Source organism: Colletotrichum costaricense, assembly GCF_030867565.1.
Source record: "Colletotrichum costaricense strain IMI 309622 chromosome Unknown Scaffold_6.1, whole genome shotgun sequence".
NCBI classification, from domain to species: Eukaryota; Fungi; Ascomycota; class Sordariomycetes; order Glomerellales; family Glomerellaceae; genus Colletotrichum; species Colletotrichum costaricense.
In genome coordinates, this window is record NW_026848235.1 from 2,287,008 (window position 1) to 2,313,197 (window position 26,190).

General features: G+C 54.6%; 9 protein-coding genes across 9 annotated transcripts; 4 read left to right on the forward strand and 5 right to left on the reverse strand.

Moving 5' to 3' along the window:
• Window positions 1–999: 999 nt before the first annotated feature.
• CCOS01_06971 (subtilase) lies at window positions 1,000–3,527 on the reverse strand (the record flags this gene model as incomplete). The annotated part of the gene is made up of 3 exons (XM_060455138.1): window positions 1,000–1,702; window positions 1,760–2,334; window positions 2,391–3,527. The coding sequence occupies 3 exons, from the start codon at window positions 3,525–3,527 to the stop codon at window positions 1,000–1,002; spliced, it is 2,415 nt and encodes an 804-aa protein (XP_060314838.1).
• A 2,786-nt stretch (window positions 3,528–6,313) lies between these two features.
• CCOS01_06972 (PX domain-containing protein) lies at window positions 6,314–7,839 on the reverse strand (the record flags this gene model as incomplete). Its single annotated transcript, XM_060455139.1, has 2 exons — window positions 6,314–7,495; window positions 7,579–7,839. The coding sequence occupies 2 exons, from the start codon at window positions 7,837–7,839 to the stop codon at window positions 6,314–6,316; spliced, it is 1,443 nt and encodes a 480-aa protein (XP_060314839.1).
• An 840-nt stretch (window positions 7,840–8,679) lies between these two features.
• Window positions 8,680–10,422, reverse strand: CCOS01_06973 (uncharacterized protein; the record flags this gene model as incomplete). Its single annotated transcript, XM_060455140.1, has 2 exons — window positions 8,680–10,253; window positions 10,362–10,422. The coding sequence occupies 2 exons, from the start codon at window positions 10,420–10,422 to the stop codon at window positions 8,680–8,682; spliced, it is 1,635 nt and encodes a 544-aa protein (XP_060314840.1).
• Window positions 10,423–12,727: 2,305 nt separating this feature from the next.
• CCOS01_06974 (adenylate kinase) lies at window positions 12,728–13,617 on the forward strand (the record flags this gene model as incomplete). The annotated part of the gene is made up of 2 exons (XM_060455141.1): window positions 12,728–12,884; window positions 12,965–13,617. 2 exons carry the CDS (start codon window positions 12,728–12,730, stop codon window positions 13,615–13,617), a joined length of 810 nt encoding a protein of 269 aa, XP_060314841.1.
• Window positions 13,618–14,915: 1,298 nt separating this feature from the next.
• CCOS01_06975 (uncharacterized protein) lies at window positions 14,916–16,001 on the forward strand (the record flags this gene model as incomplete). Its single annotated transcript, XM_060455142.1, has 1 exon — window positions 14,916–16,001. The coding sequence occupies one exon, from the start codon at window positions 14,916–14,918 to the stop codon at window positions 15,999–16,001; it is 1,086 nt and encodes a 361-aa protein (XP_060314842.1).
• Window positions 16,002–18,171: 2,170 nt separating this feature from the next.
• CCOS01_06976 (uncharacterized protein) lies at window positions 18,172–18,357 on the forward strand (the record flags this gene model as incomplete). The annotated part of the gene is made up of 1 exon (XM_060455143.1): window positions 18,172–18,357. A coding segment is annotated over one exon (186 nt), but the record flags the coding sequence as incomplete, so codon positions are not given.
• Window positions 18,358–19,578: 1,221 nt separating this feature from the next.
• On the forward strand, window positions 19,579–20,864 carry CCOS01_06977 (uncharacterized protein; the record flags this gene model as incomplete). The annotated part of the gene is made up of 2 exons (XM_060455144.1): window positions 19,579–20,132; window positions 20,279–20,864. 2 exons carry the CDS (start codon window positions 19,579–19,581, stop codon window positions 20,862–20,864), a joined length of 1,140 nt encoding a protein of 379 aa, XP_060314844.1.
• Window positions 20,865–21,748: 884 nt separating this feature from the next.
• On the reverse strand, window positions 21,749–22,970 carry CCOS01_06978 (ER lumen protein retaining receptor; the record flags this gene model as incomplete). The annotated part of the gene is made up of 4 exons (XM_060455145.1): window positions 21,749–22,417; window positions 22,486–22,754; window positions 22,810–22,894; window positions 22,956–22,970. The coding sequence occupies 4 exons, from the start codon at window positions 22,968–22,970 to the stop codon at window positions 21,749–21,751; spliced, it is 1,038 nt and encodes a 345-aa protein (XP_060314845.1).
• A 708-nt stretch (window positions 22,971–23,678) lies between these two features.
• Window positions 23,679–24,230, reverse strand: CCOS01_06979 (NUDIX domain-containing protein; the record flags this gene model as incomplete). Its single annotated transcript, XM_060455146.1, has 1 exon — window positions 23,679–24,230. One exon carries the CDS (start codon window positions 24,228–24,230, stop codon window positions 23,679–23,681), a length of 552 nt encoding a protein of 183 aa, XP_060314846.1.
• Window positions 24,231–26,190: the final 1,960 nt, after the last annotated feature.

The window sequence follows — 26,190 nt, forward strand, 5'->3', positions numbered from 1 at the left end:
CAGGGTATCTTTAGAACAACGTGAAGACAATTGCATCCGTAGAGGGAAAGGGAAAAAAAAAAGAAGGTGGCTGAAAGTCTCGTAATTGTTCACTCCTCGAATCGTCGAATCGAGTAAAAAAGCGAGGTCAAGGCAAGGCAAGGTAGCCCCAGGCAAAAGTACAAAAAAAACAGGGTACGGAAGGGACAGATACGGCACCCGGTAATCAAGTTCCCTGCAATTCAAACAAAAGTCAATTCGTCGATCCGAACACAATCGAACGAAACTGGCGGTCGAATATTGAGGTGGTTGGCGCAAACAGAGACACCTACGCTACCTACCTGAACCTCACCGTTAGACTGACGGTGACCTCGACAGCTTCGATTACCCGCCAAGGCCTACAGGAAGAAAAAAGGAAGAAAAGCAACTGATTTGGCACCTTTGATTGACTGGTCCGTTGTTCCAAGCCTAGGCAGACCGTTTACTGTCTGAGTCTCTAACATGGGCTGCTCGACATGAGGGACCGAGATTTATATGTTTGAGGGGAAAAAGTCCAAACCGAAACAAAGTTTGAGGAGTGAAGACAACAATAAGTTGCACTCGAAGGTCGACATAATGCAGACCAAGACCAAACAGAAGACCCTTGAGAGCTTAATTCTCAAGCCGTCCAGGAGCCATGCAGTAGCTGGATTCTTCGGTGCGGGAGCGCCCGCCCCTCTCCAGAGCAGTACTTCAGACCAGGACTCCCTCTCTTTGACAGAGCTTGGACTGTAGTCTTCTCCAACGACTCCAACGAGTATCCTTAGTTTAAAACAAAGAGCACATGGGAAATCGCAACGGGGCTATCCAGTGTTTCCAATTTGATTGATTGGTTGCGCCTCTCAACACCAACAGCGCCGTCTAACGTCCATGAGAAAAAATACACTAACCACAATGCCCAAATGCTATAAAAGTGACAAGAAAGAGAAACCTCAAGGTATTTCTATGCAATGGACGCCCATACCTGCTCCGTCATACGCCTTATTTTTCAGTGAGCCTGTCAGTCTCTCTGTTGCCGCTACCCTCTCTCGACCGGTCCCGGTTGTCGTGGTATGCCCCAGTCTCATCATCGTCATCCTCGTCATCGCCGGCAAATGCATCGTAGAGCTCGCGGCCCCGCGTACGCTTCTCGCCATTGAGGCCCTCCGTCTCGTCCTCATTGAGCAGCTCGAACTCGTAGTTGTCACGAGGCGCGCTGTTGCGGCGCTTGCGGATGTAGAACCAGATACCCAAAGCAGAGCAGAACACAGCAATGAGACCAATAGCGCCGTAGACCCAGACGCCAGCCTTTCCGAACGACGGGAGCCAAGACACCCAGTTGGACGGGCTGGTCGTTGCCGCAGGCGTCTCCTGCGTGTCTGTCGGCTTGCCAGTCTCCGTAGGTGTCGCGTCGGCTCCAGACTGGATCTTGGTAGGCCGCTCGGGGTGGTCGGAGGGCTTGACAACAGTTGCGGTGTTCTCGGCAGCGTGCGTCATGGTCGTGATAGCAGCTGGCAGAGTGGTGGTTGCAACAAGCGCGTGATCGTTATCGTCCTCCTCAGTCGGCATGGGGAGGAGAGTTGCCTTGCTAGCGTCAATCGACTCGCCCCAGAGCTTCAAATGCCAGTCGACAAAAGTGCCCTTGTGTTCGTTCTCGTTGGAATCCTTGACCACAACGGTCCACTTGCCAATACCGGATTCACCCCTGATTAGTTGTCAGCATTCCGATCCTAGTGTCTCGCCAATTTTCCGAGCAACTTACCAATGGGCAACACTCATGAAAGTCCAGTCAACGTAGCCAGACTTGGCCGAGTCCATCTTGCGGGTGACAGAGAGGTGACTGGTAACTCCTTCGGGGCTGATCAAGTCGGCACTCAAGTCACCTCTACGCGTGTGGTTCACGTTCATGGTGACGGTCACATGCTCCAGTCTCTCGAGGTTGGCCTGCTTCAGAGCATCCGCAGTGACATCAAAGCTGACCGCGATGCCGTCTTTGCCTTGAGGAATATCCTTGTTGACGTGGATCCAAGGAGAATAGTACCAAGCCTGGGGCTTGACGTTCTTCCAGGCCTTGGCTGCCTCAACCATCTTGAACGCATCAATCTTGCCGTATCCGTACGTGTGGCTGAACTTCTTTCCAATCTTGGTCGGCATCCACTCGCCGTTGGCCTCGTCGATGGGCACAGCGGTGTCCATGGCAAGCCATTGCATATCTCTCCAAGTAAGGTCAGGGCGAGCCTCGAGAACGAGTGCGTAGACACCAGCACCCAAAGGAGCAGCGGCGGAAGTACCACCGTGACCGTTATAGCAGGCATTTTGGCCGACATCAGTGGTGTGCTGCGCAAACAAGTCAGTTCTGGTCCTATCAAGCTAGAAGAGTCTGGAAAACATACGATAGCATCTCCACTGCCACTGCTGTAGGTGACAACAAGCTGAGCCGAGCACTTCTCGGAGTAGTAAGGGTGCTGGCCCTTTCTGTCAATCGCGCCAACTGTGATGCTGTAAATGGAGTTTGTGTAGCCGTCAAAATTGCAGTTGTCATCGTTCGCGGCGCCGTTACCACTGGCAAAGACGTAGATGGATCCCTTTCCGCCACGGCCCTGCTGGATGCCCTTGAGCATAGCACGCTTAATCAGAATACCAGGCGCATCCATGGATCGACCGTCATCCGGAGGGCCCCAGGAGCAGGAGTAAATGTCGTTGTGCTGGTAGTCGTAGGTCATCGCGACAGCCTCGTCGGCATCCGAAATCAACTTGCTCAGAATACGGATACCCGCAATCTTGGAATCATAGGCCACTCCGACACCGCAGACGTTGTTTTTGGCCGCAGACACTTCACCAGCGCACCGGGTGCCGTGCTTGTCGTCGCTGAGCGTAGGCTTGGGCTCTTCGCGGTGGTCGTTGAAGTCGTAGGAACCGGCGGCGTAGTAGTTAGGCTTCAGGTCGTCGCTGTACATGTCGAGACCGTCGTCTACGATGGCGACAGTTGCATTCTTGCCCGTGATGCCAGACTTCCACACGCCGGCGACGTTGATGTCGTGGCCTGGCTGGACGGTGTTGAGCAAATGCCACTGCTCGTTGAAGATGGGATCGGCGATGCCGAGGGTCTTCATGACTTCGTTCATCTGCTCAACCATCTTAGGGTCGGCCGCGTCCTGGCGAGCGTAATTGGCCGGCCCATGCGACCGCGGGGGGACTCTCTTCTCCCAAGGCTTCCGAAGCTGCTGTTTCTGCGAAAGACGGACGCCATCGAGGACGTCGGAGCCGCCAAGCGTGCGTTTCCGCAGCTTGCGCTCCTGCAAGGCTGGCTTGACGATGTCGTGCTCGACCTTCCTAGCGGAGAAGATGTGATGGCCGTCGAGACTGCCGAGTGTACCCTCGTGCCTCAGACCCAAGCGGTCGGCAACCTGGCCGGGAGATGTAGACGAATCCAGCTCGAGAACATAGTAATCGTTCGTTTCGTAGTTTCGAGGGGAGGAAGTACCGCTCGCGAGGGCAGCAAGGCCGAGGAGAACCGCGGAAAGCTTCATGATGCGCTGCCGAAGACCCCTCGAGGGGATGTTGATAATGCGCAAAGAAAGGAGGGACTGCAGAGGAAGGGGAGTCGACAATTAGCTTCCGTGCCCGTATCAAAATCGAGTCAAACCATGAAAGGGAAAGGAAGGGGAAGAAAAAAGATGTGAATCTAGAAGAGGTTGCTGGACACAACACGTACCTCTCTCGTCAATCAGGGGAACGAAGGGAACAAACGGGACTTGGCTCGTCTAGGCTGGGGGGGAACAGCGGAAGACGAGACGTGGTCGAGTCGCAAGTGGCAAGGGCGGCCCTTGAAGATGGCCAAAGCTTCTCGATTTCCCTTGCAGCGCGACTCTGCTTTCCGCTTTTTTCTTACGAATGCCTCGAATACACGGGACGCCTCTTATGTACTTTATTGGTACGCCGGTCTGGTACAGCGCAAATCACCTGGCAAAACCCGTTTGTATTGCTTGGCGACGCAAATTCGATGGAGATAGGCGTTGGTCGTTGGTTAAGTATTACTTGAAAGGCAGCAAAGGCCAGAGTTCATGCGTAATAAACAGCGGGGAGGCTCCGTCTCTCCCTCCGTCGTCGTGGACTTTAATATCGATATGACCGACGCCAATGGCCCAAACGAGAACGAGAAGTACCAATAGGTATACGTAGGTAGAGCTGCTGAGCACTCAGTAACGACGATACTGGGGATACAGGTGACAAAGTGAGGATAGAAATGCGACGAGTGAACGAGCGATGAGAAACTCAAGACTCAGAAGCAAATGGGAAGGAAATGGAAAATGCTGACGGAAGCAGTGAGGGTGACCTGGAACACAAGGCAGACGTATCCGTACTCTCTTGCCAGATGCACTCAATGCTCCCTCTCACTGCTGTTTCGTGACCTTCTCGAAAACGGCAGGAACATAAGGATGCGGACAGGGCGTCCAATGCTACCTGCTACAGTCAGACAAACGCCCCCGAAAGACCCCTTCCCTCCAGCCACGGCCGCATTAGATCCTCGCGCTCTCCAGCAGGTTGCAGCCCCAGGTACACGTAAACCTGGGGACGCTAGTCAAATGTAGCCGTACCCGTAGACTTAGGGGTCCTGCGGCCTGCGCGTGTCTGGTGATAACGACCCGATACCTACCTAGGTACTTGCACAGGTACTTAAGGTAGGTAAGTTTGCAGTACGGTACCTTATACCGAAAGGGAAGGCGGCGATTCAGGTGGGCTGGCAGCGCGCAGTCACTTCCATTGTCTCCAGTTAGGCCCCCAATAAGATGCTGTGGCTCACTGCCGCACCACCGCCCACTCTGCCGTTTCAACACTGGCGCAGCCCGTCACGGCCCCACCTCATTGGCCCGTTGTTGCGACGAGATCCCGTGTGATGTCTTCGTCAAGGTGTCCAGATCCTCTCCATTTTTGCCTCTCACCTTTCACTTCTTACGTGCTGCTGCTGCAGCTGGTTGCGCCTCCCGTCGCTGGAGACTCGTGCTTGGGAAAGTACGTACTCGGGTTCGTAAACATGCAAAATTGCGAGTGCCAGCCAATCTCCAATGTTGAACAGTCAGCAATCCCCCATTCGGATATAAGGTAAGGAGCACAGAAAGTCCGGTTCCTCCCATTTCCCGTCCCACCGTGACACCGGTCCCACGACCGCTTCGGATCTTTCCACCTGAATTTAATATATCGAAACTTTGGCAACGGTGTTCTCCCGCAAAATACGACACAACAGAAATTCTGCTTCCCGCGGTCTCGAGACAAGGGGAGGACACTGGACTCTGGAGAGTCAGGTCTGACTGTACCAGTGTACCTGTGGTATTGCACCCTGCAACTTGCACGTTTTCATAAAAGGGCCCAAACGTCGAATCAGAGACCACGCCTCACAGAGTCTTGGCTCGCGGCCGAGCTTCAGCATTCTCATAGTTTGCCTTGGCGCTTGACACAATCAACCGTTTCGGAATCTGGTCCCGTTCGTTCTTTTCTCTCGTGCGCCTGTGGCACCATCCTACGATGTTACGAAAGAGACAGACTCATGTATTATACCCTCCCCTTCGTCACAGCGTACAATACTATAATGAATGAATGTGATGTATAATAAGTGACATTGACTTCACTAGCGTTTGCGTGTCTAGTCATGCTCCATGTGAAAAGAGACGTGCCTGCAATCCACATCCGCAAACAATGTTTCTCCTCTAAGGTAGTCTTATGTCCAAGTCGCTGGGTTTTGCGGCCTGATCCCAAGGCAAGCCACAACTCTGACAGATACCTCCCGAGACTCGTGTCCTGCATACTAGTATAGCAAGAGGCGCCTTGATGGCGATTTCGTCTTGAGCCACATCAGACAACCCTGTTCCTGCATGAATGGACGGCATTCTCGAAAACGGTCACGAATCGGCTAGATAACAATAATCCAGAGTATACTTCTTATACATCGGAACGACAAATAATCTTCCTACGTAGAGTCGGCCATGTTGGTTTCGTAACTGCCAGCACCCATTTATCAGACTTCACAATCGTGAGAAGAAGAAAATGTATTGATTCCTTAATCACAATCCACACGCCCCCATCTTCATGATTATCTCCAGTTCTGCCTGACTGGTATATCCGATACTCCGATGGCATAACCCACTCTCCCGTCTGCTGAATCTGTCCGACGTAATGCTCCGGAGCCATTGGAAGCTAATCCTATACCAACATATAAACCCAATTAGGCGGGTTCGGCCCAATCTTCATCCAGTCCTCGAATCTTTTTACGCATGATGGCTCTCAACTCGCTGCCCACGTTCTCCCGGTCCTTCCAGCACTACTCCGCCAACCGGCGACCAGGAGGCTCAACACCGGTGCTGCGGGTGCCCGAAACGCCTTGCTCCTCCATCGCCTTGACGTAGCTCTCCCAAATTTCCGTAACTTCGTCGTAGAATTCAATGTGGGAGTCGGCTAGGCCTCCGAGCTGCTTCTTGAACTCGACTCGCTTGATTCGCTCAAAGTCGGCGACCTCCTTGACCACCTCGTCGTCGAACATTTCGCTCGTCTTCTTGGCTCGCTCCGCCTCGGTAGTAAGCTTGTCAATGTTCATCTCCAGCTTCCTTTGGCGATCGCGACGGGCCTGCTCGTGATCGACTCCACGCACGTCTTCGAGCTTGCGCATCAGTCGGCCGCTGGCACCGGACAGGCCTCCGGAGCCATGGCCGGACTGGAGCTGGTCCCTGTCGACAGTGTTCTTGTTAAGATACTCCGTGAGCTGCTCGTAGTCCACCTGCTTCTGCTCTCGCGCTTTCAACAGGCTCTTCAGTGCCGTGCTGTACGCTTGCATGTCCCGGAGACTGCCGAGGTAGTCTCCATCAGTGACATCCTTCAACTTTCGCAGGCCCATAGCAGTGTCCTCGATCGAGTTGGCGAAATGTCGGACTTCGCTCTCAACACCAGGCTCCAGAGTGATGAGCTTCTGGAATTGCTCTGCCAGATCCTTGAAGTCCAGTTCGAGATCGTTCTCCCGGCGCGCCACGCGCGCTACAACCTTCTCGATGTGGGCCAAATCCTCGTCAAGTTTGTCGCTTCTTTCCCGGACCTCCAAGAACCGCTTGTCGTGCTTGTGAGCCTTGGAAAAGGCATTGAGGAAGCTATCGGTAAGGTTGTCAAACACGCCGCTGCTTCCGGCATCGCTGCTCTGGGATCCTCTGAGGCTGCGACTGCGCATTGTGGCGTTCCAGTCCGGACTCTCGAGGAAAATGTGAAGGATATCAGCTCGACGGAGGACGGGGTGGAGGGAGAGGCGGTTCAAGAAGCGTTGCAGCGAATGCGCTCGGCGGTTGGTGAAGTCCGGCCCGAAGCGGTTGCCACTAACATATTCCATACGCTGTTTATCGGGGAGAGGAGGAACCGCGGCGGTAGGGTAGTCTCTGCTCAGTGCCTTATACAAGAAGACAAAGTCGGTAAACCGTCGCCGGGCTGTGGTATGCGATCTCTGGAAGGAGGGGAATGTGGTCTGTAGAATCCGTGTCAGCGCGCGAAGAAGCCATAATCGCAGCTTTGTGGCCAAACTCTACAAAGCAGCTTGAGTCTTCTTACGTTGGTGGTGATGAGGTAGGAAACAAAGGTATCCTTGGACCCTTCATTTTCCTTGAGCGGCTCAGAAACTGTGCAGTCCAGAACTTCCCGGTCGTCGTCATTGCCAGGTGCATCGCTTTCGTAGGCATGGTGTCCGTTTCTATCGGCATCCTCATCGTACTCAGTGGCCGTCACTGAACTCGAGCTTTCGGCAGCAGTGTGCTCGTCCGTATTCCAGGAGACATTAGAGAAGTCATCTTGGTGTTGATCCATGACCGCCATGGCGTCCTGCTAGGCGGACGTGGGGTTATGTGGTTGCTGTCGGGATCCGGAGTAGTCGCTTTTAGTATTGGAGAAGCTAGGAATGAGGATCGTGGGGTGGGCCAGAGGACGCAGCGACAGGAATTGGAATCGTGAAGTTTGTAAACAATCAGATCTAGGAGGCTTGATCTTGGATCGTCGCAACGGATGGAGTTGGCGGAAAGAACGTCTCGTTTGCCGGACAATGGGCTGGAAGTGTCGGCGGCAGTGGTGGGGAATGGGCAAGAGCTGCCTGTCGCTGAACCATGAGAGGTGACGCTGCGAGCTTAGTGTAGCTGACCTGATGCGGTTGGGCAGCGCGATAGCGGGGAGATGGCAGGTACCCACACTTGTCCCTGAAAGCGGTAAGCGATGAGGTAACTCGCTAGCAGCCGTGCAACACTATCAGACCTCTAGTTCCGGAGGGCTATGACGACGCCAGCCAAAGCAGACGCAACCTAGAAACAGACGACAGAAGAAGACCAGGGGGTTGCCTCGGATCATCGAGCGTAACACTAGAAGCTCAGGCCAGCTGCACTCTTTCTTTCAGATGAGCGAAACGAACCACAGAGCTAAATGGCTTTTGGACAGATTTGTCTGAGAATTTGAGTCGTTATGGGGGAAAGTTTGCTCGCAACGCATACAACGGCCACCATTATACGGTAGTGAAATCTATTTGCTTCCTGAGATGGATCTTTCTAGTGCCCTGTGATGTTCCCTGGGGGTGTTGTGAACCCTCTTCTTTTAGTACACGCTACCCAGCCTTATGCCATACACGTCTAACAAAGAAAAAGATAATGCTTGTCTACAGCTGCGAGCGCTTTATTTGTCGCTCTTCTCCGCCTTCTCAACCTGCGCCTTTCCATCTCTGGCAATCAACATCTCCTGCTCGGCCTCCTTGGCTTCCTTGGCCTGGGTAGACGTAGCAGCTTGAGCATCCGCTGACTGGCTTTCATCCTTCTCGTCAATGTTGTCAATATCGCGAGGGGTGGCAAAACCAGAGCTCGCGTTCTCCTCGTTCTGGCTGTTCTCCTCATCGATGAGCTCTTGCTGCTCCTTGAGAACCTCCAGGCGCTGCTTGTTGGTAGCGGCGCCCTCAGCGCTTGACACCTCGAGGGAGATCTCATGGAACAGCTCGTCGGGGATAGACGAGAGAACACCGACGAGGGCCTCGATCTGGCTGTGTGCAGCCACCTGGCCGTACATGTAGGCGTTGCTCAGAACCAACAGAGTGGAGGGGACGCCGTCCTTCAGTCTGAGGTCAAGCCACTGCTGAAGGTACTCGCGCATTCTCGCGGGAGAGACGCTCGCTGTGCGGATACCGCGGCTGGCGCAAGCCATCTGCAGTTCACCGACGCTGAGACTGTCAACACCCTCGTAGCTAATCTGTCTGTCGTCACGCTTGATCTGGCGCATGCGGTGACGGACCTGGTACCGCAACATGTTGTCGGTACCGAAGGTGTTGAGGTTCATGTATCTGCACATGGAAACCAACTGGGGTCTGGAGAGGTTGTCCAGGGTCAAGTCATCCTTGAAGATCTTGCAGACCTTAATGATGTCCTCGCGGGTGGGCGACTCGCCGGAGGACCTAAGTTTCCGGAAGAATGTGGTAAATGCCTCACTCTGGGTTGTTGCCGGAGTCAACGGCAGACCAGTCTCTTTAAGACTGGACCGCAAGAACTGGCTGACTTCTTTGCGCGTCGTTCTGAGGATGGTCGCCTTGGCGTCTCTTGACTTTTGTCCCTCATATGTGCTTGGCAGCATGTTGGGGAACAGGCGGAGAGCCACTGGAAGCAGAAGCTCGGCGAAAGGGACAATGACGAAGACAGAGAAGGGTACAAGACGTCCAAGATCCTGGACAGTACGTTGCAACTGGCGGTTCTCTCTCCGACTTAGTTCGTAGCCAGCGGCCATCTTCAAGGCAAGCCGAGTGCTGATCTTGACTTCTGTGGCGAGCAACTTCGTTCCGTCCCAGTAATGGTGAGCCTCCTTCTTGACCTTTTGCCAAAGTGTCAATTTCTCCTTGGCGGTCTTTTCGGCATCTGCAGAGGTTCCCTTCGCGGCCGCTAGTTCCGACAATGATGCGTCGGTCTCAGCCTTGTCTGCTGCCGCGGCATCCTTGGATGACTTGCTCTCACTCGCAGCCGCATCTTTGGATTCGGCGGCAGCCTTTGAGTCGGTCTTCGCCGCCGGGGTGCTTTCCTTGGGCAGGGGCTTCTTAGCCGCTTCGACATTGAAGCCCGGCGGCGGGCCGGAGGACTGGCCGTGGTTGTGGTGGTCGGTACCCAGATGACGGACAGGTACAAGGAGGGCGAGGGCGTTCACTCGTCGAGGAAGATGTCTTGCGTTCCGGCCGAGCACAGCTGACGAAACACCGAGGCTAGAGAGCGCACGCGCTGAAAGATGTTAGAGAAGAATTGCAGGCGTGTCCAGTCCGGCACAAAAAAAGACAGCCCATGGAGATGGGTGAGCGGGCAGGAAGCATACGCAGGGGATGGACTTACCGTTGCCCAGGAGAGGGTTGGCAATCGCCGCCCGACGAGCGACACTGGCGGAGGCGCTCATTCTGCAGCGGTTGACTGGCAATCAAGAGAGTTTGATGGAGTTGTTGTGGATAAAGAGCGGACTACCGAAGAGCAGCGATCATGGGCGACTATCTGGAGGTGGGCAGTATACTACAACTAAAGACAATGATGGAGAAGTGGAAGATGTACAATGATGCGAAACGAACTCAAGAATTCTGGAATGGAGGGCAACCGATCGCATCAAATGGAATGCTACCACGACTTGTCCCTGGCTTCCGAAACCACCCATGGCCGGGGGGCCCAGAGACTACCAGAAACAGCACGTGCGAGATCACGGGGTTTTGCCTCCTTCGCTTCTCTCGGGGTTCGCTTGCAGACAATGAAAGGCGGGCTGGCCGCTGGCACTGCGGGAGGATGGAGATGCTGAGCAAGCACCACAGCACTGTAAGTATGTACCTTTGAACCTTAGAAAGACCTGTAGGGACACCTCAGATCCCGGTTCACTTTGTCTGAAGATACGTACCTGGGCGTGCTGGGCCGAGCCCGTGCCACTTGTCAGTTCTGGGCTGGCACAGCTGGTTTGTGTGCTGCTGCTTTGGCTTCGATCACTGTTTGTATCGTTTTCCACCCGCTCATTCGTTCGTCTGGCACCATCGCCACAAGGATAAGCCAAAGACGACGGCCGTCTCCTGTAGATCGGTGGGTCATCCTGGCCTTAGCTACCAGAAGCTTGACTTTCTGGGCTTTCGGGCTGTGCAAATCGCTCCCTTAACCCGTGTCGGTGTTAGTAGACAGCAACCGGCAACTAGTTACCGGGCAGTGCGTTGTCGAGGAACTCTGTGGGCTGAACCTGGCCATTCGCCTTTTGTTGGAACTTGAACTTCTTACAAGTTACGTGGGCTTCTCAGATGATGCCGTTTGGCAATGTGGAGGAGACAGATCGGCGGTATCGGGCAGTGCCGTCCGCAGTGGTCAATTTGCAGCAGCGGCACAGTTCCTGGGCTGTTGTTACTTGTGTAGCTGACAATTTGAACTGCTAGAATAGGAGTCGAGAAGCCATTGCAGTAGACATAGAAAACTTGGGGATATTGTCCCGTTATATCGCCAACGTCAAGCCTCCTCCATCGCTGTGCAACTGGTAGCTTTCTCTGACCAGGAGAGTTTGTGGCGCGAAACACTGAGCAAACAATTAGGCAAATCACTGATGACTGACGGGCAATCCAAGTGCGGCATCGGAATGTTGCCTACTGCGTATGTGCTGGCTGTGGCAGTAGTGTTGCTAATAGCAAACCGTAAAGCGCCCTCAACAATATCCGTAAGACTCCCTGAATTTTCTCCCGACTCCACTCGACATTTTTTTGGTGGGAAATCACAAGCTCGTCATTCGACTACGCACTTTCCCTTGCCAGCTGGCACCAGACTACGACCTTCTCGAGGTACGTAGATGCTATCTTATCTCAACATCGTCACCAGCACCAGCACCAGCACCTGCGGAAGAGTGACGAGACTCGGAGACACTGTGCCCTGGCTGCCTTAGCGTACCCCGGACTTTAGAGCTTGAGACCGGCCGACCAGACGAGTCGAGGCAAACTTGGAAGCAACCAACCAGCCCAAGGCTCAGGGTCCAGCACCAACTGCCAACTTGACGGGGGTGAAGTTGCGAATCCCGACCCACCCCGAGAAGCCAGCAATTCAGTCGAGCCAGTGACGGCGCACCGGTGGAGGAAGATTGACACCAGCAAGCACGCTGCCACGCTGCCAATCTCTACGGATAGAACCAGTGGAGGGTCTTTGCAGGAGAGAGAGAGACAGCGAGATCCGGCCGTCGGCCACATAGCCAGAGTCGACACACGTTCCTCGGGTCCCCTCAACACCCATCCGTCAAATCGACCGATTTCCAAGCATCCCCGTCCGAGGTGCGCACCAGCACCCCCGTCGCTGCACTCGCCTGCATCCCACCACCGCGGTTCTACGTCCGCTCGCTGTTCTCCACCCTCCTTTTCGGCATTCCTTCACAACCACCTCAACCTTTGCGCTTCCTCTCTCTTTTCTTCCTCCTTCTTCTTCCTCCCCTCCCTAGATTGTCGCTATATACCAACGTCCGTCGTCCTGTAAAGATCATGGCTTTCTCCTGAATACCCTCCGAACACGATCCCGTCTGGGTCTCGCGATTCCGACTCGTTTCTTTTCCCCCGCACAATTTGGGGCCAGCGCCATCTCATTCCCGCCAATTTCGAAGCTACCGATACGTAGTACCTGCGGATATACCTCGAACCAACCCCTCCTCCGTCACTCCCAATTCAACCACATTACCTGCGCCAAACGTTCATTGATTCGTGTATACTATGAGACTCCACAAAGCTGCCCGCGTTATTCTCGTCGGAGCCCCCGGTGTTGGAAAAGGAACGCAGTCCGAACGACTCCTTCAACGGTTTCCCCAGATTCAGTCTATTAGCACCGGAGACCTGCTTCGCAACAATGTCAAGCTCCGGACCCCCCTCGGTAAGTGTCACATGCTATTGCTGCCAGCCAGCGCTTGCTCTACACATCCTCCCACCCATGCTGACCTCTCCTTCTTGCAGGTATCAAGGTCGAGAACACCATGAAGTCCGGCGGACTCGTGGCTGATGATCTGATTATGCGCCTCATCTCCAACGAGATGTACAAAAACGGCTGGCTTCTCAACAGCCGCAGAAGGCCTCAGGTTATGACCTTGTCATCTTCCGCCGCCACAGTCGACTCGTTCTACGAAGAGCAGCTAGATGACTTTGTCACGGCTACCGGAGCTCTCGACAGCCATGGGCCCCCCGAGGCATCCGAAGACCCCGACGCCTCTTTCATCCTGGATGGTTTCCCACGAACTGCCACCCAGGCGGCGGTTTGCGATAAGTTGATTCCGATCAACCTGGTGGTGTCGCTCAAGACCCCGTTCAACGTCATCATGGAGCGTATCTCCGGCCGCTGGGTCCACGAGCCCTCGGGACGCGTGTACAACACATCCTTCAACGCCCCCATGATTCCCGGCAAAGACGATGTCACCGGAGAGCCCCTCACACAGCGCCCGGATGACACTGAGGCGGTGTACAAGGAGCGCTTCCGCAAGTTCCAGGAGACCAGCGAGCCTCTCCTGGAACACTACGATAAGAAGGGCGTTCTCTGGGAGGTCGAGGGCATGAGCAGCGACGAAATCAGTCCCCTGCTCTTCGACGAATTCGAGAAGCGCTTCGTTCATTGATTTGAATTCATCTTTTGTTATATCTACAGGAGTTTACGTGGTCAAGATACCTCGGGCTGGCCAGAAAGACCCATGGCTAAAAACGGGCAGGTCGGACGGACGGGAATAATCCCCCAGGGCGGATGCAGCGCAAACAATCTGCAGCTTGAAATGTCGATAGTTATCATGAGTATTTTTAACAATGTACAAATATTTCATATCTTACACGCATCTCCTGGCTGTGCTCTGCACGGTCGCTTGCCTCCTACGTACACACGATTGGATAAGGTGAGTAGGCGCGTAATGCTAACCCGCCAAACCTTTGTACGTAAGGTAAGTCTAAACGAGTTTGTTTGAGACTCCCCTCAAGTTCAAGCAACTAAAACAGCTTAGTCTTGCAACCATCTGAAAGTCGGATTTCCGAGTAAGGTCGATTTCGAAAGCGGAACCTCTTCGCATGAATGATGGGCAGAACAAGACCTCGGGTAGTATTCTAGTAGATGCTGTAACGTGTGCCGCGGGGTAAGATAGCCATCGGGCGGCAAGGGTGCCTTGCTGTCATCCAAACAAGCACTTCTCTCTGCCCAGGCCACTGCGACGCCGCGGTCAACGTGGTAGGTCGGCTCTTGGGTTACGCGGTTCACCCTTTGGTCCGAGACCCCTCTCATCTCTCTGGTTCGACGGACTACACACGTACACACATCTACGGGACATTGTAAGGTACTGTGAGGCTGTTGAGACACCTCCGGATACCTCCCCGCCGCCATCCGGCGCCTAGTGATTCCATATTCTTCGGCGGGGAGAAGGGGGTAGACTTGAGCTTGCCGTCCCGTGACTCCCGTGACGTACCGTGGCAGCCAAAGGTCCGGCCCGGATTTAATGCAGGGTCCACAGTCTCGGAGGAAAGCTGCGGGTTTCCGGGGCACACCGACCACCTTGCATGGTCAAGCCCTTTGTTCTGTCAGACGACGAGTCTGGTAGGCTTGCTAGTGGTGCCAAGGCAGCCTCGAAGTCTTGTAGGTTATTGAATAGGTTGACTGCTGCTGCTTACTGGATGGCCGGACTTAAGGCGGAAGTTCTCACGGTCTACGGCTTGCGGCAACCTCCCTGAAAGTGTCGTCTGGCGTGGAAGAGATTGATAGATGAGTATATATGTATATATGTACGAAGATGGCTTGATGATGATTCCTGGGCTGATGAACTCTGTCTTAACGCGAGCTCGGCCTTCTAGTGTATTAATCTCCCCCAGAAAACGACGCGGTTCTGTCAAAACTCACACGCCCAAATTCCATTTCGATATCTAGCCTTCGACCTTAACCATGTCTCAAATCCCTCCTCCTCCTCCTCCTCCTGGTAGCTACACCGAGCTGCATAAATACGAAAACCTCGCCGGACCAGGCGACGCCCGCCCAACGGCCCTCCAAATCGTACAAGACCAAGACCTCGTCGGCAAACTCCCGCATAAAGTCATCCTTGTCACCGGCGTTTCCTCGGGCCTGGGCATCGAGACGCTCAAAGCCCTCGCAGCAACCGGCGCAACCGTCTACGGCACGGCGCGAGACCTCTCCAAGGCGCGGGTCGCCTTAGACAACAACGAGGACGGAGAATGCGAGCCTTTCGCCTCGGCGCCAAATGTGCATCTCCTCGAAATGGACCTCGCCAGCCTTGATAGCGTACGGGCCGCGGCGGCGGAGTTCAAGAGGCGCAGTGACCGGTTGGACATCTTGATTAACAATGCCGGGGTGATGTACACACCCGAAGGAAGTCGAACAAGAGACGGCTTCGAGATGCAGTTTGGGGTGAACCACCTCGCGCACTTTCTCCTCTTCACGGAGCTACGAGACCTCATGGCCTCGTCATCGACGCCCGGGTCCGCGGCGCGGGTTGTGAATGTCACGTCCTCGGGCCACAGGCTGCAGGGGATGAACTGGTCCGACGTCAACTTTTCCCGGCCCGGCGCGTACGAGGGGTACAGAGCCTACGGGCAGTCCAAGACGGCCAACATACTCATGGCTAACGGCGTGGACCGGCGGTATGGGGTCAGAGTAGGAGGCGGGGGGATCCACGGGTATAGCGTTCACCCGGGCACGGCGATGACGGGGTTACAGGTTGGGGTGAAAGAACAAATGGAGGCGTTAAGGGGGAACGAGGCGGCGTGGAGGACGGTCAAGAGTCCTGCGCAAGGGGCTGCTACGGCGGTGCTGGCTGCGTTGGGGAAGGAGTTTGAAGGGAGAGGACCGTTTTATCTGGAGGACTGCGAAGTCAAGGGAGAGACGGGGGAGAATCTGGGATGGGCGGGCGAGGGGTATGCTTCGTGGGCTTGGGATAGGGGGGAAGAGGAGAGATTGTGGGCTTTGAGCTTGGAGATGGTTGGGTTGCCGGAGGAAGCAGGCGGCGACTGGTAAGAATATTGTCTTCGTATATGGTGATAGTTTTTGAGTGAGACGTTTGGAAATCACACTGACCAGTCTGTATGAGTGATCTCTTGTTGAGTAAGGGACGCAAAGTCCTTTTGTTCTTGGGACGATGCAGACGTCTCGAGGTTCTTCTCAAATGTAAAACTTCCAACTCCTCATCATATTTTGGAAAGAATCTGAACTCGCCGCGGTGCTTAGGGACATGTTCTCAGCCTTCTTGTGGTGAAGAAAACGAGTTGGCCTGGCTCACAAGTAATGCCAGCGTTGGGAGAAAGGAAAAGACACAGGAACGGCTTGGCCAATGGAATTCGGTTACCAAAAGGCATTTTAATCCTCACCTCTTTTTGAATAGGTCTCTATCATTACATATGGGAGCACCTGGCCATGCGTTGGTGATCGAAATTAGTTAGCTTGATGCTTTGGAAAGTGACGTTCCTCCAAGTCTCCCAGTGGGTGACGAAATGAACTGCCGCCAACAAGTTCTCTCTCGCCTACATTTCTAGCCGTATTACTTTTGATACCATAACTTTAATCACCTGTGTAATGTAGTTCACTTCTCACATCACACACCTCAAGAGGCATGGAAGGAAAGAAAACTTAAGCAATGAGCGGCACGCTAAATTGTCATACACTTGCGTCCTCAGCAGAAGCCTCCGAGTTTTGAAGGCTGAATGAAGCGTTCAATCGAAACCAGATACCGCAGAGAGCACGCCTCCTGTAACACGAATACTACGATAGAAGTTGAACAAGGTCCGAACATATCACAAACATGAAGTGAACATCAAGTTTAGTACTCTCTTATTCCTAAGTATGGCTGCGGTGTCCCCCTGGTCCTGCACAGCAAATCCACCTGCAAAAAGCGTTTGTTAGTCTATTCACCAATATCAAATAACACGGCGAATTCAGTAAAGGCAGAAATGACTACAAATGTCGTCGACTTAACCTCATGCAAGCTCAATCCAGTTTCCGCTGGATGGTCGTGGACGCACCGTCCCATCTTGGCAGCTTTCCGCCCGCACGTGACCGTCATATCTTCGGAAATCATTTCGCGAGAAAATGGCGAGAGTTGCGGGTACTAACCAAAATCATACCAGAATCCATACCAGAATCCACAACAGCATCTTTTTCCCCCGCGAGTCGCAACCGGGGCAAGGGGGAAACTAGACAAAAAGAAAAGCTCTCGCGACCTCGTGGCGGGACAATCCGCTTTCTCCTCCTCCGCCCCGTCTGCCCCGTGGAGAAGAAAAAAAACAGGTCGACCGTCGGCAGGTCGGTCGACTCGGCCCTACCCACGACGTTAAGGACCAAGTCCACAATGACCCCGAGATGACAGACCACTTTCCAGTTTGCATCCCGAGGGGTCGGCTGCTCCGGGCTTTGGCCGACGTTAAGTCCTGTTGACTTTTTTTTGGGCGTTTTCTTCCTCTTTTCCCTACCTCTGTTGTTTTTCAACAGTTTTTTGCCGGGCCCTTCTTGGCGCTTTGTGTTTGGGCATTTACGATTCGTCTTTGGCTTTCCTGACGAACAGGCTGTCTGTCTGTCTCATTTCGCATCTCATGCCCTAATGGAATCGATCAGCGTCTGCCGGATACCACGTCGTCAGCCCTAGATAGCAATCATAGCATGAAGACGAAGGGGGGTCTTTGCGGGCGCAGAAAAGCAGAAGTTCTCTCTCGACCATTGAGACGGAGACTTGACTGGTGACCGGTTGGTCGTTCCCTTCAGCTTTCATTTGATTCATGTTCAACAGCCCAAACCAAACAAAACTCAGAGAAGCAAGTGCAACCCCCCCACCCCTCAACAAGCGTCTTGCGTCGATGCGAAAGCGTATGAGCGTCAGCGGACCGAAAAGAGGTGCGTGGAGACTTTTTGGAGACAGGTCCTCCACATTTCCCCCGAGTGGGAGCCCGGACGAACTCCCCTTTTCACGCAAGGCGGGAGGATGATCGATTTCACCCAACGGGGGTCATCGCTATCGCAACCCCCTGCAGGATGAGAGACAATGTAGGCTCGCAGCGAAGCAGACTCGTGGCAGCGTATGTAATCGTCGTTCCATCGGTTCCAAATGCCGAAAGAAGGATTCCCAAGGAAGGGCTCGAAGGAGGGCTGGGCGTCAGCCTTTGGCTCTCTGCCAAGCAATGGTCTCCAAGTCTAGGCATCATTGTTGTCGTTGCTGCTGCTGCTGCTGCTGCTCTTTCTTCTTCCACTTCTCTCTCTCTGTATCTCTCGCACGCTTTGCATATCGCTGTGTCGACTGTCTTTCCAAATGGTCCGAGGAGCAGCCGTGAAGCAGCGAAGCCTGTTGCGGGAATACGACGTAGGTCGAGTTTTCCCCAAGGGTTAAATTTGGATCTTTTTGCCGTCATGGCCCATGGGAAGCTTTTCAGTCCGACCTTTTCCCCGTTCCATGGTCACCCATGTCGTTGGGTCCACTACTGTATCGGCTACAGCCACATCTTAAAATCAGCTTTTTGCTGCAGGACTGCGGAAACACGCTGTCTGTCAATCAGTGTCATAGTGTGTTGGGCTCCGATCCCCCCAGGCTCGGCTTGAGTGTAGCATTCTGGATGTATGCTATGTAGTAGCGTGCTCCATACACTAAGAAGTCTGAGTATCTGAGAAAGTGGGAGAGTTGCACTCCGTAGAAAGAGGCGTGAGACTCGAGGACAAGCGCCCGCTGCCCACCCGCCCCTGTCCGGGGAACGCCCGAGGCCTTCATCCCGGCTTTTTAACCAACTCCTTCCATATTATCCCCTCCACGTCCCCATCGCAGGAGCTGAGCTGCGCAGTGCCCGCTCTTTGGGACTTTCCTCAGTCGAAAGAAAGCACAGTCAAAAAAGCAGGAAGGAACCCTCATTGGCGCGTTTATATCCAAGAGCAAGCTTTGGGAACTTGGCAAGGACGACCTTTCTTCAAGACTCAACGACCCTGGCAAGAGAGACTGGACGAAGACGACCAACAACAGCACACCATCTCCAGACTCCACGTTACATCCCCTTTTTCTTACGGATTCATTGCTTCCAGGGAACCCGGCTGCCACTCTTACGCCTTCGAAGACGACCAGTCCTCCATTCCTTGGCCCCCCCACGTATCTTTGCTTGACGGACGGTTTTCCACTTCTGGGTTCTCCCATTTTCCCGCCGCCTCATCTGCCTTAATCCAGGCTTATCCTTTTTCAATTTCGTTTCTGCCTACCAACGGATACAGGCGACGGATACACCAAAGTGAGGGACCGCCGATCGAGAAACGACTGTCTATCTGCCCTACCGTAGCTCCCATACCCTACCTTTTTATCCCCTTCCCCAACGTTGCCTGGGAAGACGAAAGAAGGGCCTCAGGACCTGCAGAGACGGGACGTACCTCGAATCCTACGCGCGGGCCCCTGCATGCGCCAGCAGCTGTGAGGTGCTTCTTTTGGTCGGCCGGGAAGAATCACCACGAACATACGAACTACATCTAGAAGAAGCCAGGAACGTGCGGCACTGAGGGACGACTTTTGCGTTATTTTCCCAATCTTTCAAACAAATCCCCGCCGCCCGCCGCGCGGCGGGCCTGCAATGTCAAGATGGAGGAGGAGAAGCACAAGTTCATCATCCCGATCCACGAACGGCGTCAACCCGGGACCGTGACCATCGACCCGAATTCCGTACCGTCACAACCGCAACACCAACCAACAACACCACTACCAAACAATGAGGCTCAATCGCCCATAGATTCCTCCCCCAGGATACAGCAAATCGAGTCCTTCACTTCCTACCCGCCGGGCGCCCACCTCCGAGGGGACGACATACCCGACGCCTCGCCGCCCTACCCAGAGTCGAGAATCAGCTCCGAGGCGCCCGTTGTCACACCGGCGCCAGTGCCCGCACGAGGACAAAGCCACCACCACCGCGTCTCGGCGCCGGCTCTGGCGCCTGCCGACCCCGAACGGCAACAGGGCGGCACCTTGGCTGCATGGAGGCAGAGGTTTGATGGTATCGGCGGGAGGGGGCCACAGCAGCACCCGAGGAAGACAATCTTGGGTCTGACCGTGCTACGCTTCTGGGCCGCACTCGCACTGGGAGTCATCATCGTCGGCGTCGCCATCGCCGTGGGTCTGGCGTTGGGTTTGGCTAACCGGTACGTCTGACGAACGAGCTTACTATCTACCTACCTTACCTTTCCACCCATTCCTCCTGTCAACTCTTTGTCTCTCCTCCTCCCCCGTCTTCGTCATGACAGCCTCGAAGGCTGACGGAAAGCGTCCTCCTTTTTGCGAAATTCAGCCCCTCCGACGAAAACGAACCAAAAGCCGTAATCCAACAGCTCGGCGTCCCTTCGCCCGCCCCGATCAACCCGTACTGCCCGCTAGCTACTGCGGGCGTGAACACGACGGTAACCCCCTACGACGCCTCCGGTTCCCCCATCCGCTTCAACAACGACGAGGTCATGTCTTTCGACGTCCTCTGCAACACGTACTACCCGATGCGCCAGGGGATCAACCCGTACCTCCGCGACATCCTCGTCATGACCGTCCCGGATATGCTCACCTGCATGACGCTCTGCGCTCAGTACAACCAGGGCTACAGCGACGCCGTCGGCGACGACGTGTTCCTTGACGGCGGCGGCATCTGCGTCGGCGTCGCGCTCGTAAAGGGTACGGCGCAGTTCTGTCACTTACAGAACGCCACGGGGATCAACCAGACCACCGCGTCTGGCGGGTTCGATGTCGATAGCGCCGTGCTTTCGGGCCAGTGGGCCAGCCTGACGAGCGTGGAGCAGATTCGAACCTTTGGCGGGAATATTGACGATGTCATTGGCGCCAACGCGACTACGACTACCACTGCGGCCGCAACGGCCACGACCGGTTGATCCAACGACGAACCGACGTCCTGGTAGATTGTTGGAGCGATTTTCATGTCAATACTTCATTCCCGTGTAATGAAACGAGGGATTCTGTGTTTTTGGTTGAAGCGATTTGGAGTATTTATCGACCCTCCTCAACACCTGGAACCGTTCATCAAGAGTCAACGCTGTTCTCTCTTGGTCTGACTTTTGGTCCTGGTGCGAATTCACTCTTTGGGGAAGGAACACTTGTGATAATATACAGCGATGACATTGGCGAAGCGTTGTGTTGGATATATTCGAGCGAATTTGGAGCGAGTTTGGAGGCGCTTATGACGAGGGAGCTCCCAAGTTTGCGATGTTTTGATCTACGAAAAGGGAGGCGCCCGGAAGGCACGGCGAGCCCCTGACTCGAGACCAGTGACAGCTTGCGAAGAAGGCGTGCCTGTCCACGATCCAGACATGGTTGTATAAGCTCATTAGTAGTGTCCAGCATTTTGGACGAATGTGTCTGGAATGCCGCAAATATACGCAAGAGGCACCAGGCGCAGACTATAGATGACGCTGCCAACACAAGGAACATGAATGGAAACTGCATACATCATGGAAAGTCAACTGTGTATTGATTCTCTCGTAAAACGTACAACAATTTTATACCCTCAAAAGAGAACCATGTCCAAAAACTCCGCTTTGAAGACTGTCTCTTTGTGGTCCTCGTACGCTGTTCACTACAAATACTTCTGCTAGCACGACGCTTCCCGCTTCGGTGGCCTCGTGTCCACTTAGCGCTAGACAGCCTTCTCCGAGGCGTCAGTGTGTGAAGCCGAGCCCTTACGGGACGCGGTGAGTCGAGGGATGTAGATATTCAGGCCACCAGGTTCGAGCAACGGGACAGGTATGTGGCCCGAGGGCTAGTTGCGCCACTCAGAACCGTTGTCGATCCCGGCGGGTGTGCCATTGCTTCCGGACGCCTTGTTCGTATCGTCGTCATCATCATCGTCCAGCACACGGGCGAGCTCGTCGGGATCCTGCATCTTGGCATCGGGGTCAATGACACCCTCCTCGAGCTCTTCATCCCGGCGCTGGTTGTCCCGTTCGGTATCCAGAACACCCTCATCTGCGCTGACTGAGATGCCACGGGCACCCCACTTGGGCCGTCCACCACCGCGGCGGCCCTGGCCATCGTCGTCGCCGAGAGCAGGGGCGCTCTCCTCGTCGTCAGAGTGGGCATCGATGCGCTTTCCAAAGATTCTGTTGAGCAGCCAGCCTCTACGCAGGTCGTCGGCATCAACAATGCCACCGTTGCGGAGCTTGACGCGTTGGCGAGTGTAGTATACCCAGGCGAAGTCGACATACAGCGCCGTCTGGATAATGCCGAAGATGACGGAGACCGTGTTTGGCGCCTTGTCGTTGATGTCGAGCTCACGCGTGATCCATCCGATCAGGTATAATCCACGGTACGAGCCAAGAGTGACGAGGTAGAAGGAGTCGATGACGGTCGGAACGGTGGTCTGGCGAAGCAGGAGCAGCTGGGGCAGGACGCAGATGGATTCGAGGATCTGGCTGAAGTCCCAAAGCCACTGTTGGCATGACGTTAGCAGCTGTATGGCCAGCAATGACTAGCATTTCGTGCGAGGTCTTTACTTACGACGCGGAAGCTCCACCAGCTCTCAAAGATGAGCATGGCAAAGGGAGACAAGACGAGCGAGAGGCCGAAGACGCCGGCGCCGACCTTCCACGAGAGCTCACGTTCTCTGGTGCGGGGGAAGATCCACTGCATGGCCCCGATGATGTAGAAGGATGATGAAATGTAGAATATCTTGAAGATGAAGTTCCATGCTGATTGTTCGGAGAAGATGTCGAGGTAGCGCGTGCAGAAGACCAAGGCGTACAGACCCTGGGTGATGAGGGAGACACCTGCGCAGACACCATCAGTCAACAGGCATTCGTGGTATAAAATCGGGCAGCGTACCTTCAGCACTCCTGTTGCGATGTATCGCAATCATCAAGATGCATTTGGAGAGGAGATGGGAGATGTCTCCCATGAAACGAAATACCTGGCCAGCTAGTTAGCGGACTGCCTCGGGAATCACGTATCTAGGTCGACGCAGCACGTACGTTCCACGCAGTCATGGTGCCGGATGGGAAGTCGAGCTTCCAGCGTATTCCGATGTGTAGAGAAGTTGTGATGTGGTTGGTGTGAGGGACTCGGGGAATGCGATTGCGACACGCAAACAAGAACGGACGGGAAAGGGGAACGGCAGCTCCGTTTCACATCACACGAAGGCCGGCGAGCCGCCCACGGTGGAAGGGGGAGAATAGAATCGGATGAAGCTCCGATGGAGAGGCCGGATCCGTTTGAAACGAAGCTCGGCGATGGGAAGGGGTGAGATGGGTATAAGCAAGCCGAGGAATGAAGCTATCTCCAAGTTGAAAGTGCGGGAAGGTTACGAAGCTCGAGGTGCCCTCCTGCCAGTTTCCAGATTCAGCTCTTACGCCGCGCGGGCAGTCACGCAGTTGCGCCCCCCAGCTGCACCTGCACCAGCTGGCCTTATCAGCTCGAGCCTGCGCCTTATCCGTGCTGGGGGAAGGTGACGACAGCCCCAGGCCCCCAGCCACGTTGTCCTACCAGGAAGAGACTCTATTGGCTCGTATTTGGCAGGGTCGCTTATGTAACCCCCACCTTGAGGGATAGCGCCAGTGAAGAAAGGGTGGATATTGCCCCAACATTACCTGCGCTGCTGCGCGTATTGCAAAGGCCATGCCCAATTAAGAAATGCATCTTCAGGCGGGGGGCATGAGCAAGGTAGAAGAAGCTGCTTATTGACCGAACTTGGCTGCCTATGACACAAGGGTTGTTTGTTTGACGATTTGGATGGCCTTCCTCAGAACGTTTCGGTCGTCCTCAAAGGTCAGTCTCTGTACAGCTTCATCAAGACCAAAGAAGCTCGCACTAAACTGAGCCTCCCCACCGACCGCCTCTTTCGCAGTTCCCTCCTCAAGAGTCGCGACATACCACCAGATGAGTTTCACCCCAGATCCTCCATCAACGTCTCGCATCGTCAGCATAAACGGCTCCGTGAGTCCTCGACGCGCGGCTGCTTGATCTGGGACATTCGCATCGTCATCCGGTCCCGTCGCCCGCGTGGCCATATCAACAGGCAGAAGTCGGCAGCGGAAGCCCGTCTCCTCAAGCACCTCTCGTAAGGCTGCCTCATGCCTCGACTCGCCGCAATTGCGTCTGCCCTTGGCCAGGAGCCATTCGTCTGTGGATAGGTAATGAATCAGGCAGACCCTTGCCGGGTCTTTGGACAAGTCGAAGGGGATTGCGCCACAGCTCTCGACAAAAGCTTCAGAGGCGTACTGCCTGGTGACATAGTTGGAGGCTGCCATTTTGGGCCTGCCCTATCCGCTGGCTTGGGTCGGTCTATATTGGTAGCGCGAGCGGAGTCCTCTTCCCAAGTTCCCGCAGAGTCGATCTCATGGCCATCTAGCAGGATGGTGTTGTATTGCAGAGTCGTCGGTGCACAGGCTCGGCGCTGTTGTTTTTGGCGGGGACCCTTGTCTCGCTTGCTTCCGCGCCGTTTTACGGATATTCGTACAAAAGCTGGCCGGCCGTGCTTTCTTAGGCCGACCAGGTTGCGCAGCTGTTCATGGCGCTAGTCGTCGACGAAGGCCAAGATTTCCAACGAATTTGTCCAATTGTCAAATCAGAAGCTACTGTGCGATAATGAAGCTGGATAAGGTGCTAAGAGACGAGAAGTCGACGATCGCATTCGCTCCACACTACGTGCTATGTACTCAGTGTGTCAGTACCGCAAATTCGGTAGGGCCCGAGGTGACTCTGAGCATGAACTTCGATATTACCATCTTTTGGACTCGGTGCAACCGATGGCCTTTTTTCTGATGTCGTCCCAGGCTATAACGTATTTCGGGGACTAGTGTGCCAGCTACCTCTGCTGACAAGCTTAATTCTCGGGATTTAGTCTTTTCTACCATCAACTCTACCCACGAGGATAGCTGCACTTGTATCTTCACTTCACGGACAAGTCAGGATGTTGAGCACAGACAGAGGATAATGCTCTAGAATAGTAGGATCTCATTCTCGAGCCTTGACCGAAATTCATGAGTCGGATCGCCCATAGCACTACCGAGATCCCACATGCCACTTATCATGATGGAATGAAATGCAATGACCAATAACCAGGCCACGCATCTCACCGCGTTGAATGACACTCTGTAATCACAATCAAGCCAAACGGCTTCCGGCGACGATGAGACAACGAACGCGGCCACCCGAGCGCAAAACCACAAAGCTCCATCCCGTCCCATATGCAATTTCCAGCGTCCCCCAAATGAGCCAAATGGGGATAAAGATCGAAGCCGAAAAGCAATCGGAGCAGCATCCCCCTTGGGCCCGCTTGAGCCTCATTAAAATTCCACAGCATTGCGCCGCGCGCAGCAAAAGACAATTAAGAAAGACGTCGTAAGCACATTGTGAACGCTGCGTGGAGTCGCCCCCCCCCCCCCTCGGGATGTGGGCGGCAGTCAGGTAGGCATCGCCCATAGCACCATAGCACCATAGCACCATAGGATATTCCCATTCCAAAAAAGCAACCCAACGTATGCAAGGGCCACCCAATGCCGGTCCGCCCGCGATATCTTTAGTGCGGGAAGAGGTGCGGGACACACGGCAGCGCCAAACGGCACCGTGGGAGGAATGGGGGGCACAATATGACGCGGCCCAGCCGAAAAGAAAAAAAAAAAGCACCAACAGGGACACTGCTACGGACCTACACCGTCACGTCAAAGGAAACCCAACATCCCACACCCCATGCCTGGGCCCTGGGTGAGCATTTTCGGCTCTCTCTAACGCGGTGCAAGCTCACCCCGGGCCATCAATGGCGGGTAAGTCGGCCCACCAAACGCCCATCGCTGATGCTTCCGTCTACTCTGCTCTGTTGTTGCCCGTAGGACACAGCCAGGGCTTGCTGTGTTGGTCCGGCCGTTTGCACGGTTGTCGCAGTGCCGGCGCGTACGTAGGTACATGTGGGGGTGAGCTGGGATTAGAAGGGAACATGGGTTTTTGACAGAGTCTCTGCCGCAGTACCGCCCGCGCGCCGTTGGGGGCTTGCAACTTGCGTTCGAATTCGGAGGAGGCTAAGCTTGTTGATCACATCAGGTTTTTGGGGGGTCTTACGCATGCTTTTCCTCTTGCTAACCTGTTGCTTCGGCCCTTGGAACTGAACACACACCCCGGTCTGGCGCCTTCGCCGCCCCTCTCTCTCTCACCCCGTCCCGTCGATGGATGGGTAACCGGGAGCACGCATCGGGTTCTTCGGCGGATTGGGTC